The sequence below is a fragment of the Trichomycterus rosablanca genome, chromosome 6 (genome assembly GCF_030014385.1).
Source record: "Trichomycterus rosablanca isolate fTriRos1 chromosome 6, fTriRos1.hap1, whole genome shotgun sequence".
Taxonomy (NCBI): domain Eukaryota; kingdom Metazoa; phylum Chordata; class Actinopteri; order Siluriformes; family Trichomycteridae; genus Trichomycterus; species Trichomycterus rosablanca.
This window is the reverse complement of record NC_085993.1, coordinates 4,384,578-4,402,500: the sequence shown is the minus strand read 5'-3', so window position 1 is coordinate 4,402,500 and position 17,923 is coordinate 4,384,578. Positions and strand designations below refer to the sequence as shown.

Sequence of the window (17,923 nt, the reverse complement as noted above, 5' to 3'; positions counted from 1 at the left end):
AGATTGGAGAGCCGGAGGCGGGAGGATGCATGTTTCTGGGCTTTGTTTGGGCTAATCCAGGTATTGGCGCTAGCACAGGCAGCAAGGGTCAAACAACAGGCGCGCGGAACCTTAATCGTACTGCAAACACACAGCTGTGGGTTAAAACCGGGACACTCTGGATCCGCAACACAGCAGCGGAACAAATACAGCTTATAGTTACAGAGGAAAACATGCCAACAGTCTGCCAACACAAACACGGGGGTGTTTATACGCTCAGGACGCAGCTGCAACCGACTACATACAGCTAAACACACGGCGGTCTGTATCGCTACCATGCTACACTGGTCTCCACTGGTCTATTCTAGTTAAAGTGAGACCTACTGACCTCTTTACATAGATGCATTTTTATGTCATTCTACATTTCTGAGAAGAGGGCGTGTCTAAATTTTTTAGATTCCTTAAAATGCTCCTACTGAGGCGCCTTAATTCTGAGTGATAATCTGACTGAATAACGAGGGAGCGTCTGATTCTTTCTTAGCGCTGACTAAAACAATTACAAGTACAGCGGACGAATGCGGAGCAACCAACGGAGTTCTTTTAAAATGTAAATACATTATAATTGATTTTTAATTTGTATAAAGGTGCACAAGTGCTCGTCAGGGCAATTTTAAGCATTTTTGGTAAACGTAGGGAGACGTTAGCTGGCGTCCTAGAGGGTTGTGCCACCTCAGCACATTGGTTTTGAATGGCCTGAGGCTAACTGGGGTGAGGCAATCAGCATAATCTCTAAGTAGTGCGTCTAAATAATCTGCCTTATGAGTTTGATGTCTTATTAGAATCCTCTCTACTGAGGCAGCTGATCCGGCAGGCAGTAGGCAGCAGGGCAGCTCACTAAGTTGTAGGCAGCTCACAAGACTTGTCGTCTTGTTTAGATCCTGTGAAGCTGAAGCAGCTCTGAGTTGTATTAAATTGTTTATTTAATACAACCCCCCCCCCCCCCCCCCCCCCCCCCCAAGAATTCAGATATGTTCAAAATGCCCCCCCCCACCTCAAATATAATGATGTGTCTAGCTTTGTGTAATGTTAGGATCCATCAGTGTTCAATGTTTCACAATGGCAGGGTCCCTCCACACTCCCAACCCCACAGATTTGGTCCCCCCAATTTTCAATTCATGGCTACGACTTTGATGTATCTTGTATCTTATTATTGTATGTGATGAACACACCCTGACTCTGAACCCTTGGACTGTTCCTGATCCTCCCCTGTCAGTCACCCGCTGATACCCAGCTTTACCATGACGAGAATGTGTTTAATAGTTTGTGTTTTTATGTATCCATGGAGCCTCTTAATGCTTCTGGAGTTCAATACAGGGGCACAGAGACACCACCGAGACGCTCTTCTGCTCTTCTGATTTTAAATGTGTTTCACGCACTTGGCAGAAAGAGAGTCTAATTTTTTCTGTGTTTTATTGTTGCTGACAGAGTAAAACTATGAAGTTCTGGAGTAAATGTGAAACGTCTCCAGCTCGGCTCTCGGTGGTGACTGTATCGAGCCAAATCAATTCAACATGAGCGCCGTGTGTGTGCTGTTTTAATTACGACACATTCTGGTGCAGTATTGTTCACCTCCATGAACAATTTTACAAAAATATTACTTCCAAATTAATAGATGTTCCCTGTAAGCTACTCAATATGGCCAAAATTATGTGGACACCAGACTGTGAGCTTGATAGACACTCTGTTCTGAAACCATGGCTATTCATATGGACTATTTTTTTCTCCTGATTTCTTTCCCATTTTTACCTGATTGTGTTATGCTTCCTCCCTACTGGTGCTGACCCCTGCCCCGATTGAGGAGAGCGAGACTGACACACGCCCCCTCTGACACGTGTGCAGTAGCCGACTGCATCTTTTCACCTGCACAAGACTAGTTCATATGCCGATCAACCTTGTGCACAGAGAGCCACACCCTGATCAATGCATTATTCCTCGTCGCTGTGCAGACACCATCAACGAGCCAGCAGAGGTCGTAATTGCATCATTTATGAGGAACCCTGGTTCGGCTCCCTCCCTGGATGAACAACAGCCGATTGTTGTTCATGTAGGTGCCCAGCCCAGCCGGATGGCAGAGCTAAGAGTCGATACGATGTATTCGAGATCCCAGCTCTGGTGTGCTAGCATGTTTTACCACTATTCATATGGATTCTCGATCTATTTTGACTATAACAGCCTCTACTCATCTGGTAAAGCTTTTCACAAGAGTTTGGAGTGTATTTTGGGAAATTTGTACCCTTTTAGTTTGAGGAGCAGTCAGTTGCTGGAGAAGAATGCCTGGGCTGCAGTCAATGTTCCAATTCATCCCAAATATTTTATATTTTATTCCATTTTATCAGCTACTTCACACCCAATTTATTAAACAAGAGCAGTTGTAGTCTAGCAGTTAAAGTACTGGACTAGTAAGCATAAGGTTGCTGGTTCAAACACCACCACTGCCAGGTTGCCACTGTTGGGCCCTTGAGTAACCCTGAAATGCTTAGACTTTATACTGTATTTGTCATTATTGTTAAATTTAGACCTGAATTCAATTACATTTACAATTAGATTATAGGCATTTAGCAGACACTTTATCCAAAGCGACTTCAAAAGACCGATCAGCCTTAACATTAAAACCACCTTCTTGTTTCTACACTCAGTGTCCATTTTATCAGCTCCACTTACCATATAGAAGCACTTTGTAGTTTTACAATTACTGACTGTAGTCCATCTGTTTCTCTGCATGCTTTGTTAGCCCCCTTTCATGCTGCTCTTCAATGGTCAGGGCCCCCACATGACCACCACAGAGCAGGTATTATTTAGGTGGTGGATCATTCACAGCACTGCAGTGACACTGACATGGTGGTGGTGTGTTAGTGTGTGTTGTGCTGGTATGAGTGGATCAGACACAGCAGCGCTGCTGGAGTTTTTAAATACCTCACTGTCACTGCTGGACTGAGAATAGTCCACCAACCAAAAATATCCAGCCAACAGTGCCCCATGGGCAGTGTCCTGTGACCACTGATGAAGGTCTAGAAGATGACCAACTCAAACAGCAGCAATAGATGAGCGATTGTCTCTGACTTTACATCTACAAGGTGGACCAACTAGGTAGGAGTGTCTAATAGAGTGGACAGTGAGTGGACATGGTATCTTAAAGCTCCAGCAGCGCTGCTGTGTCTGATCCACTCATACCAGCACAACACACACTAACACACCACCACCATGTCAGTGTCACTGCAGTGCTGAGAATGATCCACCACCCAAATAATACCTGCTCTGTGGTGGTCCTGTGTGACCATCTGACCATTGAAGAACAGAGTGAAAGCAGGTTAAAAAGGTATGTAAAGAAATAGATAGACTACAGTCAGTAATTGTAGAACTACAAAGTGCTTTTATATGGTAAGTGGAGCTGATAAAATAGACAGTGAGTGTAGAAACCAGTAGGTGCTTTTAATGTTATGGCTGATTGGTGTATATATTTATGTATTGTCCAAGCAATTGAAGGTTAAGGGCCTTGCTTAAGGGCCCAACAGTGGCAACCTTGCAGTGGTGTGGCTTGAACCAGTGACCTTTTGATTACTAGTCCAATACCTTAACCACTAAGCTACAACTGCCTTACAATTTAAGGCAATTAATTTACAATTTTATTACAATTTAATGTAGTGTCCACATACTTTTGGTTATATATTATATAGGAAACTTGTTAGCTATTTACTTGACATTTAAGAATGAATTAATTCAGTTTGTCTACCTTGCATCACATTAAGTTTGAAGATCTGAAACAGCCGAGCTGTGACATTTGCAAACATGAAAAGGAATCAGGAGGGGGGCACATACTTTCTCACGACACGTCTGACAGCGACGCCGAAGCGAATCGTGCTCACGAGCGAGCGCGAGCGGAAAGAAAGCGAGCACAGGAGCGGTGAATATGCGAATGAGGATGTGAATGACAATGTGGACGTTATTGCGTCTCCGCTCGGTTCCTGTGGATGACACCATCACTGTAATGTCTGTTTCAGAGCCGAGGAAAGTGTTTCGTTCCGTCTGCGCCTCCTCGCTCCTCTCGTCTCCTCTCTCCTGAATAATTCAGTCGTTTAGATTTTCTCTTATAGGAGAACTCATCTTCCTCTCGCTTCATCCTGCGAGCTCAGACCTGTCTCGAGTTCTTCTGCTGTTCTGGAGGAACTCGGTCGTTCTCGGTCGTTCAGATAAACAGCACTGAAAGCTTTGTGGGATCTGATCAGGGTAAACGGCGTCTATAATGAGTGAGCCTGGATTCAAACCAGCACACTAGATCTATATTGATCTACAGTGGTACATTGAAACTCAACATCAGTTGGTTCTGGGAGTGGCTTTGAGTTTAAAAGACGTCGAGTTTCAAGGTATTTTTTCCCATAAGGATGTTTGGGAAACCTGTTAATGCGTTCCAGGGTCCCGTGGAACTGCAGATATTTTAGGCTCATGTAAAATAATGAGGTTGTTCTTGACACTTATAAAACGGATAGTTCCGGTCCTAAAATCTGATTGGCTGAGCCGTGTTCGAAGCCGTTGTAAAATCCCCGATAAACGCACACCTTTGACCACCTCACTTCATTCCATATTAATACGCCACTGAAAAGAAAAAGTACAAACTTGGTTGAACACTATTTTAAGTCATGTACTATACATGGAAATGTCCAGATTAATATAAACAGTAATCCTAATCATTAAGCGGGTGTTTCGTCCAAGAAATAGTGTAATAGTGTTTGTGGAGGAATGTTTATTGCATTTATTATGTTCGCCCTCATGTTGTCTAGCAACACTGTTAACGGACTACCTGGTGTCGCGGCAGAATGCTTTTTGTAAGTGTTTTTGTAAATAAAAACATTTATAAATTGAACATTGTTGTATTTTATTACATTTTATGTTGACCGCCGTTTTATAAAAGCAATAAGCCACTCGAGAGGCCGTGCGTTACTGCTATGATTTTATCACGGGGAAAGACGTTTTAACATCCTTCCCCGTGATAAAACCACAGTAAAGCACGGTCTCTCGTGGCTTATTGCTTTATTATACACTGAAAATAACACAAATATAATATAAAAACACTGAAATACAATTAAAATAGTTAAACACATTAAAAATACAATAAACCTGCACTTTAGCTTTACTTCTTTATTGTTTCCTTATGCTTTTTAATTGTGGAGATGCTTGATGTTGGAATACCGTATTCCGTTCAGTACCGGCGCATTCAAATGAGAAGCGGCACAACAGCTTTTGCATCGGCTGTGCCGTTATTTCCTATAGAGTTTGTAGGTGCACAAAGCTTAACGTGACTTATTGTACTAAAACAACAAGTGAGGAATTTCGTTAGTGGAGAGAACTTATGAGCAGTAATAGTTAAGAGAAGTTTAGTGCTCCTGTCTTCTTCTTTTAGTACATTAAACTACGTTAAGCTTTTTTTTTTAATGATAAACGTTTTAGACTCTTGAAAAAGCTGATTCTGATTCTCACAATTTCTCAGAAGCTCGAGCTGTAACACAAGTTTAAATGTGAAACAGTGAGGAAAATCCAGATAAACACAGATACATGTGGAGCTTTCAGACTGGATCTGACGCTTATTCCACACAAATGCAGATTCATCTCATATTCACACTCTGATGATGTTTTACCAATCAAGCCGAGCGCTGAGCAAAGCTGTTCATGGTTAATTTGAAACTAAATAAATAAATAATGGAGTTTAAGGTAAACGTTGAGTTTTAAAGATTTTGCGTTTAGGATGTTGAGTTACAAGGTACCGCTGTATTTCTTTTGTCGTCTTGTTCTGAAACGTTTACTGAAGCGTATCTAATAGTAGTACTGAAAATCATTACAGCAACATTACAAAGCTCAGCACTTGGCAATGTCAGACATCCTGGACTGCACATGACGTTCTGACAAGCGTTTTCTTTACGTGGAACACTGGACCTGTTTGACTCTTGACCTGTATTCAGTTTAAAAGGAGACACGTTTAAGCTTTTCCTTTTAGCCTCCGTATATATAAAAGCGAGGGTTGTTGGCTTTGATGAAATATTAATGCGGCGTGTTGTGAACCTCCCCTCCATATCAAGGAGTTCAGATACAAACAAGACATTAGCGAGGGCTGCACACAGATTTACACCAGAAATATAGATGTGTACGTATGAAGGTTAAAGATCCAGCAGATTCATGAAAATCAGTCCAGAGAATCATGAACATTTATATCAAGCTTCACTTCATGGCTCATAAATAGTAACAAAACACGCAGCAGACACTTACAGACACAATTCAAAATGTTGTACAAAGCCTTTCCAGATTAGAGCCGTCTGGGGGGGTTAACACTGTACTTATGGACATGGTTTTAGAACTGGATATCCAGCTAGCTCATGGTAATGTGACCACCTAGTGAGCTGCCTTGCTGCATACTGCCTACCTGATCAGATGCCTCAGTAGAGAGGATTCTAATAAGACATCGAACTCATAAAGCAGATTATTTAGACGCACTACTTATTTAGAGATTATGTCATGACAGATTTAGCTTACTAAGCTAACACAGTTAGCCTAAGGTCATTCAATCCAATGGACTGAGGCGGCACAACCCGCTAACATGCCAGCTAACGTCTCCCTCTGTGTACCGAAAAACATAAAATTGTCCCTGATGAGCCTGAATGTGGAAATAAAGACACTTGTGCACTTTTATACAAATTAATAATTAATGAAAATTTATTTACTAATTTGTCCGCCACTCAATGCTTGGATTGCCTTCAGCGCTGAGGAGGCGTCGGACGCTCCCGTTATTCAATCAGATTATCACTCAGAATTAAGGCGCATCAGTAGGAGCATTTTAAGCTATCTAAGAACTTAGACATGCCCTATTCTCAGTAGTGTAGGATGATGTAAAATGCGTCTGTGTATAGAGATCAGTAGGTTTTCAGACTGACCCGTAATGTGTCTCATTTACATTTCTTCACATGGTGGGAGTCGAGCAGTCTGTCTTCGTCTCCTCAGGCTGGGTTTGTTGGTCTGTTCGTACCGTCGTCTCTCCTCAGTGGTTTGCTGTTTGAATCAAGTCCTAAAAGACACTTTGTATTCACTTTGTTAAGAAGTGAATAGAAAAGAAAAATGGAGGCGTGAGCAGATCTTGTGCTGGTGAGTCAGATGCCGGCGGGTGGCCACTTATGCCGTAGTCGAAGACTAGCAGTGTGTTTTATTCTTTGAAGGCCATACTTGACCCTGGAAGAGGTTAGATGGCGGTGTTTTGGGCGGCCGTGCTCATTGCTCTTTTCTCGTCTGTGATTGTAGCATATAACTGTTTTTAGCTCAGGATGATTCACTTCTGTCTCGCCTCAGCCTTTTCTTTTCTTTTTTTTTTATCTGTACTTGTGTCGCTGTCCATTGTTCTGAAGTGTTCTCTGTCTGTGGGGTGTCCAAGCTTGAGAGCATTTATTAAAAATAAACATCTATAGGATTTAGCTGCTTTACCTGCTCTGTTCCCCTCTGGTTTAGTCACAGTCCTCTCTGTTTGCTAACTCTTAACATTTCACACTAGCCGTCTAGCCGCCTGACACACGACATCCTGGCTGCTGAGTTTGACTGGAACAGACTTCAGCTGAACAGATCTGGTACAGGAGATTACAGAGACGTAAAACTGGCAGCTGTTTATTTGATTGATTTGAAAAACTGGGAAAGCACATATGCCGTGTTTGTTTCCTGGCCATGGGTGGCTGTAGCACCTCCAGGTCTGAATTAGTGATCGTCATATGGTAGGAAAGATGATTCAGTGATTCTGATGGTTGAACAGTTTTATTTTAGAGGTGTAATAATGGATAATCTGAGAAATAATCTGAGTCGAGTAAGGATGATAGTAGAGCAAGTAGCTGGACAGAATGCTCTGAGGACATTTGGATGGATGGATGGATGGATGGATGGTTAAACACTTGAAGGATTGATTGAATCGACGGATGGATAGTTGAACAGTTGAAGGGATGGATGGACAGATGGATGGACAAATAGATGGATCAGTGGATGGAAAAAAAGTTGAAGTGATAGATGGATGGATGGATGGATGGATAAACGGTTGAATAGTTAAAAGGTTGAAGGGTTGGATGGATGGATGAAAGGTTGAAAAGTTGGATGGATGGATTAATGGATGGATGAAGGGTTAAAGAGTTGAAAGGTTGAAGGGTTAGATGGACAGTTGAAGGAATGATTGGATGGATGGACAGATGGATGGATGGACAGATGGCTGGACGAATGGACAAACGGACAGATGGATGGATGAATAGACAGTTGAAGGAATGATTGGATGGTTGGATGGATGGATGGATGGATGGACGGATGGACGGATAGATGGATGGATAGACAGTTGAAGGAATGATTGGCTGAATGGATGGATGGATGGTTGGACAGATGAACAGATGGATGGATGGATAGACAGTTGAAGGAATGATTGGATGGATGGATGGATTTACATTACATTTACGTTTTCGGCATTTAGTAGATGCTTTTAGCCAAAACGACTTACAGTACACAGTCTAAGCAACTGAGGGTTAAGGGTCTTGCTCAAGGGCCTTACAGTGGCAAACTGGCAATGGTGGGGCTTGAACCAGCAACCTTCTGATTACTAGTCCAGTACCTGGATGGACGGATGGACGGACGGACGGAAGGAAAAGTAGAGAGAAATATTATAACTTCCAGGCATCTTGAGCACATCTCACACTTACACAGTAATGTAACCTATAGACGGTGTTTACCCCGAGGAAGCAGGTGTGTTTTATTCATGTGTATTGACAAGCAGAGGTTAAACGTGCAAGGTGTGTGTGTGTGTGTGTGTGTGTGTGTGTGTGTGTACACACCTCATCCATTCCCCTACTGCAGTATCATTATGATGTTATTTATAACATTATATTATCTTATATTATATCTGATAGTGTAACTACTGAGTGGTGCAAGAAAACATCATAATCATTCAACCAGAAATATATCAGTGCCGTATCAATCTAACCTTCGTCTGTCTGTCTTTCTTTCAGATATGCCCAGCTTCATTAAGTCTCCAGAAGATCAGACGGGCATTTCTGGAGGCGTGGCTTCGTTCGTGTGCCAGGCGATCGGGGAGCCCAAACCACGCATCACATGGATGAAGAAGGGCAAGAAAGTCAGCTCACAGCGCTTTGAGGTGAGAACGTTTGGTGGTTTTGAGTCCAAATCTGAAATCCTGTCCCAATCTAGTAAGTATGTGTAGATGTGGATTGGTGTGTGTAGATGTGGTTTGATGTGTGTAGATGTGGATTTTGTATGATTCTTGGATTAAATTAGGCTATTTAGACAAATTTTCTCTCAGCACAGCCTGACAATTGAGACCACTGTTTTAATTGGGTATTTTTTTATCAGGTGCAGACAAACTAGCCCTATTTTTGTCAGCACAGTGAAGTCATATGTTTTAATTAATAATAATTAAAGTTTAATAGTAGTATAGAATTTCTGGTCGTGTCCGAGGAGGTTATATTCGCCTGCCTCACGCTCCCTCCGATGCGTGTGCAGTGCACCGAGAGCCACGCCCTCATCTCCATGCTCCTTCACTTCCTGAACAGGTGCCTCGGGCTACTAACCAAGGTCCTTACACAGCGTTGAAGACCCCACCCACATTAGTCCGGTCTTTAACCCTCCCGGCAGACTTTAAATGGCCAATTTTGTCTGCTGCAGGCCCGCTAGAGGGCGCCCAGCCGACCGGTAGCAGAGCTGAGGTTCGAACATGGGACTTCAGAATCTCAGCACTGGTGTGCTAGCAGATTATCCCGCTGGGCGCCCAGTATAGACCTTTATACATTAAATGAATAATCTAAGTTGCTAAAAAAAACTTCTGGAACACAGATGATTGTTGAAAGGTTGAAGGGTTGGATGGATGGATGGACAGATGAAGGGTTGGATGGATGGATGGATGGATGGACAGTAGAAGGGTTGGATGGATGGATGGACAGTAGAAGGGTTGGATGGATGGATGGATGGATGGATGGATGGACAGACAGTAGAAGGGTTGGATGGATGGATGGATGGATGAATGGACTGTAGAAGGGTTGGATGGATGGATGGATGGATGGAGGGATGGATGGATGGATGGATGGACAGTAGAAGGGTTGGATGGATGGATGGATGGATGGACAGTAGAAGGGTTGGATGGATGGATGGACAGTTGAAGGGTTGGATGGATGGATGGACAGTAGAAGGGTTGGATGGATGGATGGATGGATGGACAGTAGAAGGGTTGGATGGATGGATGGACAGTAGAAGGGTTGGATGGATGGATGGACAGTTGAAGGGTTGGATGGATGGATGGACAGTTGAAGGGTTGGATGGATGGATGGACAGTAGAAGGGTCGGATGGATGGATGGATGGACAGTAGAAGGGTTGGATGGATGGATGGACCGTTGAATGGTTGGATGGATGGATGGATGGATGGACAGTAGAAGGGTTGGATGGATGGATGGATGGATGGACAGTTGAAGGGTTGGATGGATGGATGGATGGATGGACAGTAGAAGGGTTGGATGGATGGATGGATGGACAGTTGAAGTGTTGGATGGATGGATGGATGGATGGACAGTAGAAGGGTTGGATGGATGGATGGATGGACAGTTGAAGTGTTGGATGGATGGATGGGTGGATGGAAACTTTTGACCACAACTGGATGTGCATGCATCTTGTGTGTGTGTGTTAGGTGATCGAGTTTGATGACGGTTCAGGCTCCGTGTTGAGGATCCAGCCGCTGAGGACGCACAGAGACGAAGCGATTTACGAGTGCACGGCGACGAACAGCGCGGGAGAAATCAATACCAGCGCCAAACTCACCGTCCTTGAAGGTAGTGTCCATTTTCTTTTCTCACTTATCACACGCTCGGTCCTTCTCTGTTTCTTATTTCAGCACATGGATACACACGGGTGAGAAAAATTTAATAGAGCATCTACAATATCGTACATCATGTTTTTGACAGGTAGACGAGTGTGTAGACCAATCAGCCAAAACATTAGGACCACCCGCTTAAAATGGACATAGTAATGCTTGTTCAGTAGCACTGGTGTATGTGAGGGTGAGGGATCTGTTAGATGATCTGATGGTAGATCTTCATAGTTCATGTGTTAAATACTTCAGATCTGGAACAAGATGAGCCGGATGTGGCTCAGTGGGGTTGATATTGATTGTCCATTCTTAGCATTGTGAGCAAGGATCATTGTTTTAAATTGATTGCTGACAACTACAGGATGCCAGTAAATTAATGAAGCAGTGGGGTGATGTGGTGGCAGTGGGGTGATGTGGTGGCAGTGGGGTGATGTGGCGGCAGTGGGGTGATGTAGAAGCAGTGGGGTGATGTGGTGGCAGTAGGGTGATGTAGAAGCAGTGGGGTGATGTGGTGGCAGTGGGGTGAAGTGGCGGCAGTGGGGTGATGTAGAAGCAGTGGGGTGATGTGGTGGCAGTGGGGTGATATGGTGGCAGTGGGGTAATGTGGCGGCAGTGTAGGGAGTGCAGTAGCGGGGTTATAAATAAATAAATAAATAAAGCACAGGAAGTGAAATGCGTGTATAACATTAAGTATTTAATACTGATTGAAACGCCGAGCGATTGTGTGGACGTGTTTCCTCCGTCTGTACATTAGCCGTTAGCAAAGTGAGGAAAGTGACTGAGTCCACTCATACGCCGCTACACTATAGCGGTAATTACACTCATATAGTCCCACTCATACACTTCTACACTCCCAGAGCCAAATTGCTGTGCATTATGGGTTTAAACAGCCAACAGGACTGTTACACAGAGCTAACAGCTATCGCTAATGTGTGTAATCGTGTGTGTTAGCCTATTGTTATTAGCGCTAATTTTCTTAGCAGCCATTATGTCTGTTTATACAACAGTATAGAGCAGTTTTACTGGTTACAGTTAAAGTCCAACAATCACTGACACGTAGGATGTCGCAGGCTTGGGATTTAATGTATATAATTCATTAAATTAAATTAAAATAACATAAAAATAAAATAAAAATAATATACAAATAAAATAAAATACAGTAAAAATGAAATCAAATAAAAATGAAATAAATAAATAAAATAAAATGAAAATAAATAAATACAATAAAAATGGAATAAATAAAATATAATAAAAATAAATAAATAAATACAATAAAAATGAAATATATAAAACAAATATAAAATGAAATAAAATAAAAATTAAATAAATACATATAATAAAAATAAATAAATAAATAAAATAAAAATGAAATATATGAAACAAATATAAAATAAAATACAATTTAAATTAAATTAAATAAAAAATAATATAAATTAATAAAATTAAAAATCTGAAATAAAATAAAATAAAAATTAAATAAATAAATGAAATAAAATAAAAATTAAATAAAAAAGAAATAAAATAAATAAATAAAATGAAATAAATACAAAAACACTTTTACAAATTATGCTGTTGGCAAATTTCTGAGGGCTCGATTCTATTAAAAACAATAAATGAAACAAAAAAAAAGTAAATGAATAAATAAATAAACACAAAACTTTCTGAAACACAGACGCTGCTGCCCACAGTCAAACAACCTCTACGTTTCAGATGGATTAAAGGCTACTCTTTTTTGTCAGTGCTTCAGTTTTGTTTTTTTTGTTACAAAGCTTAGTAACATAAAGCCGGCTTGACTGTGGACAAATATGTTCATGTTGCTCAATTTGTTACATGATGATGGAATGATCAGCGTGGGCATCTCCTGAGACCTCAGCCATGAGAAAGTACTCCACGTTTGCTGCCTGTAGTTTACGACCTGCATGATGCGTTTTAAATGTACACGAATCATGTAAAATATTTACGGTCGGTCGTAAAAATTCAATTACAGTGAGTGTGTTTATGGCAAATCATTGGCATGCTGGGAATGCAGCTCACATAGTGGCATGATCATGCAAGTGTCGTGGGTGCATAAGATGTGTAGGGAACGGATTGCATCCCAGTTTCCTATACCACCACGATTCTTGTGTCTCTTGGACCAATTTGTCTCACAATGAGGTGGTGAAGTGTTCTGTAATGAGAGGTGTTGGGTTAAATCCCATTATTATCTGTGTGTGTGTGTGTGTGTGTGTTAGTACAGGTAGCCCCTGACAACAGCATGTTAGAACAAAACCAGTGGTCGACAGGCTGCTGCAGTAATGTACACACACACACACACCACACACACACACACAGAGATGCTGGTGCCATTTATGCCACACTAAGATATGAGGATGTAAACATGTTGACTCTGGGTTGGACTCCGGACCCGTGTGTATAAAAACAGAGGTTCAGTGGTTATGTAACGATTAAACAGCTGAGCTGATATCACGTTGGCGTGCACGATACTACCTTCTGATTGGCCGGATGGTGTCTGTAACACCATAATATAATAATAATATTATAATCCAGCCACAGTAAGATTAAACCAGAGCTGTAAACACTCCGAACGACTTTCTCCTTTTCTCCTTTCTCATTTAAATACGTTAGTCCACCACTGCGGAGAGTTCAAGAAGGACGAGTCTCAGTGGTGCTGCTGACCAGACCAGGCGCTCATTGGCTGTATTTGGGAGAAGAGAGCTATATAAGGTTTTCTCCTCATTGCTGCTGCAACACTGACATCTGCTGGCGGGACGAGTCACCTGCATGAGTTTTGGGGGGATAAACACACGGTATAGCATGACTCTCTTTGAGAGTCGACTGCCGGCTGGTGTAAAGAAGCAGCCGGGGACTTCACAGAGCTTGAAGGGGACATGTGCTAGAAAGCAGCCCTCCTTGGTCAAGCTTTTGGATGGACGGTAGAAACAGGCAGCTGGACGAATGGATGCGTAAAGGAAAGGACAGACAGACAAAGATAGAAAGGCATGATTGGATGGATGGATGGACGGTTGGGTAGACAGGCAGGCAGACAGACAGAAAAACAGACAAAGATAGAAACACATAATTGGATGGATGGACGGATGGTTGGGTACACAGGCAGACAGACAGAAAGACAGACAAAGGCAGACATGCATGATTGGATGGACATACGGACAGTTGAGTAGACAGGCAGACAGACAGAGAAAGATAGAAATGCGTACTTGGATGGACGGGCGGATGGTTGGGTAGACACACAGACAGACTGATAGACAGACAATGATAGAAACGCATAATTGGATGGACAGACAGAAGGCTGGGTAGACAGACAGGCAGACAGACAGACAGAAATAGAAACACATGATTGGATGGACGGGCGGACGGTTGGGTAGACAGGCAGACAGACAAAGAGACAGACAGACAAAGATAGAAACGCATAATTGGATGGATGGACGGACGGTTGGGTAGACAGACAGACAAAGGCAGACATGCATAATTGGATGGACATACAGACGGTTGGGTTGCCAGGCAGACAGACTGACAGACAAAGATAGAAACAGACAATTTGATAGACGAGTGGACGGTTGGGTAGACAGGCAGATAGACAGACAGACAGATAGACAGACAGACAGAAAAACAGACAAAGATAAAAAACACATACTTGGATAGATGGTTTGGTAGACAGGCAGACAGACAGACAGACAGACAGACAGACAGACAGGAAGACAGACAGACAAAGACAGACATGCATGATCGGATGGATGTACAGACGGTTGGGTAGACAGACATACAGACAAAGAAAGAAACGCATGATTGGATGGACTGACGAATGGTTGGGTAGACAGATAAACAGACAGACAGACATACAGACAAAAAAATAAACGGGTAATTGGATGGACGGGCAGACGGTTGTATAGACAGACAGACAGACAGACAAAGATAGAAACACATGATTGGATGGTCGAGTGGATGGTTGAGTGGACAGGCAGGCAGACAGACAGACAGACAAAGATAGAAAGGCATGATTGGATGGATGGATGGACGGTTGGGTAGACAGGCAGGCAGACAGACAGAAAAACAGACAAAGATAGAAACACATAATTGGATGGATGGACGGATGGTTGGGTACACAGGCAGACAGACAGAAAGACAGACAAAGGCAGACATGCATGATTGGATGGACATACGGACAGTTGAGTAGACAGGCAGACAGACAGAGAAAGATAGAAATGCGTACTTGGATGGACGGGCGGATGGTTGGGTAGACACACAGACAGACTGACAGACAGACAATGATAGAAACGCATAATTGGATGGACAGACAGAAGGCTGGGTAGACAGACAGGCAGACAGACAGACAGAAATAGAAACACATGATTGGATGGACGGGCGGACGGTTGGGTAGACAGGCAGACAGACAAAGAGACAGACAGACAAAGATAGAAACGCATAATTGGATGGATGGACGGACGGTTGGGTAGACAGACAGACAAAGGCAGACATGCATAATTGGATGGACATACAGACGGTTGGGTTGCCAGGCAGACAGACTGACAGACAAAGATAGAAACAGACAATTTGATAGACGAGTGGACGGTTGGGTAGACAGGCAGATAGACAGACAGACAGACATAGACAGACAAAGATAAAAAACACATACTTGGATAGATGGTTTGGTAGACAGGCAGACAGACAGACAGACAGACAGACAGGAAGACAGACAGACAAAGACAGACATGCATGATCGGATGGATGTACAGACGGTTGGGTAGACAGACATACAGACAAAGAAAGAAACGCATGATTGGATGGACTGACGAATGGTTGGGTAGACAGATAAACAGACAGACAGACATACAGACAAAAAAATAAACGTGTAATTGGATGGACGGGCAGACGGTTGTATAGACAGACAGACAGACAGACAAAGATAGAAACACATGATTGGATGGTCGAGTGGATGGTTGAGTGGACAGGCAGGCAGACAGACAGACAGACAAAGATAGAAACGCATGATTGGATGGCTGGATGGATGGTTGGGTAGACAGACAGACAAAGATAGAAATGCATGATTGGATGGGTGGACAGACGGTTGGGTAGACAGGCAGACAGACAGACAAAAGTGGGACCCTGTGTTTCGTAGGTGCGCCAGACCCACAGTGACCCCGACCAAAATAAAGTAGTTAGTGTTTAAACATAATGATTTAGCTGCATTGTTTATTTTTTTCCCACCGTGTGTGTGTGTGTGTGTGTGTGTGTGTGTGTGTGTGTGTGTGTGTGTGTGTGTGTGTGTGTGTGTGTGGTAGCGGTCGAGCCCTCAGGCTGTGTGTCGTGCCCCATGGTGTGACGGTGAATCAGGTTCCGTCGATGTGTCTCGCGTTGCCGTAGGCCCGATGACGTGAGGACGATCATTCACACATTCATCCTGTCACATGTCTGTCATCCTTCCCAGCACGCATCTCCTGACTTCACACTCGCTGTTGTTCTTTTGTGGACCGTGTTATAAAAAGACGCCGTTATACTTGCCACGTGTATTCTGGAGAGCTTGTTAGATCTCACGCAAATAATATTTAGGATTCAGGTTCAACCGGACATTTGTACAGTTATAGGACTCCCCCGAACCACAGTGAAAGCCATCAACTGCAAATTAAGGAAACTGTAAATCTATGCTGGAGTGGCCGACAGCTAATACTTATACTCATATTAGTTCACTGCTCATGAACATACAATATAAGAGGCATCAGGATAGAAACCATTGCTGGGGCACTTGGGAAGCCCACCACTGCTGAGATCTTGAGTTCGAATCTCAGCTGTGCTACTACCAGACACATTGCCCGAGTGCCTGAGTAAGGGAGGTCGACTGGGTTCCTCGCTGCCGCTGGGAAAATCAAGGAACAGCTTAGTTCGTGCGATACACCTGTTTGTGAGTCTCTGGCGGGTGAAAAGAAGTGGCTGGTGACTACATGCGTGTGTCAGGGGGCCCCTGGAGCAGACGGGGTTAAGGGCCTTGCTCAAGGGTCCAACCAAATGGGATTTGAACTCTCAACCTTTCAAACGATAGCCCAAAGCTCTACCGACTATGCTACCACTGCCCCTAGTGGGTGGAGCTTAATTATGACCCCTGAAAGCTTGTTTAGACTGATTGAGAACACTTTTCCACAGACACACTCAAAGAACATGCTGGAAGCCGTTTGAAAAGAGTAGAGGCTGTTAAAGCTGCAAAATTTTGATATTCATAGTTTTTATCAGGTGTCCATATACTTTTGGCCACTACTGGAGTATTTTTGTCATTTCAGTCCCTGTTGTTCTTGTGCGCTTCTCTTTATCCTCCACGTCACCCCGAGGCACGTATTCATGAGCATTAGGTCATGGTGTGAGATCTGATACCCACCCGATGGAACGTGAACCCTAATCCCTCAGTTTGGGCTGAAGTTTCCCACAGCGTGAGAACCGAGCGCTAACAGCGGATCCGTTTCTCCGCTCAGTTTAGCCGTGCTAATTGTTCACTGTTTACACACATTGGAAAGAATTTCTGCCTCCTCCGGGGCGTTTGGTTCGGGGCGTGAAACATCAGAGCACGAGTCAGATGAAACCCTGCTGTTAGGCTGCTTCCGCCGGGATCGCTACGTCTCCATCGAGATGCACGTTTTAGCGTCGGGATTATGAACAAGCGCCAAAACGTAGCAATGAAGCGCGAACGAGCATTGAGGCTACGTCACCCATTCCAAACGTTCACCTTTACACTCACCGAGCACTTTATTAGGTACGCCTGCCTATCTGGTGCATTCATTGATTATTTTACTACTAAAATGACTATAGAAATGTACTTGGATTAGTGTCACCCAAGTGCCCCACGTACAATATAATAACGGGGCAGTTGTAGCCTAGCGATTAAGGTACTGGACTAGTACTCGAAAGGTTGCTGGTTCATAGCTCACCACTGCCAGATTGTCACTGTTGGGCCCTTGAGCAAGGTCCTTAACCTCCAGTTGCTTAGATTGTGTACTGTCACAGTACTGTAA

The 17,923-nt window shown here is 43.3% G+C and overlaps 1 protein-coding gene across 10 annotated transcripts in view; it reads left to right on the top strand.

Annotated features, from left to right (window-relative positions):
- Window positions 1-17,923, top strand: part of ptprfa (protein tyrosine phosphatase receptor type Fa) — a 266,847-nt gene that overhangs the window by 113,197 nt on the left and 135,727 nt on the right. For all 10 annotated transcript variants that reach the window (XM_062997303.1, XM_062997302.1, XM_062997299.1 and 7 more), the window contains 2 exons: window positions 9,045-9,190; window positions 10,731-10,872. In XM_062997303.1, the coding sequence (XP_062853373.1) occupies window positions 9,045-9,190; window positions 10,731-10,872 (288 nt within the window). The remainder of the gene's footprint in view (window positions 1-9,044; window positions 9,191-10,730; window positions 10,873-17,923) is intronic.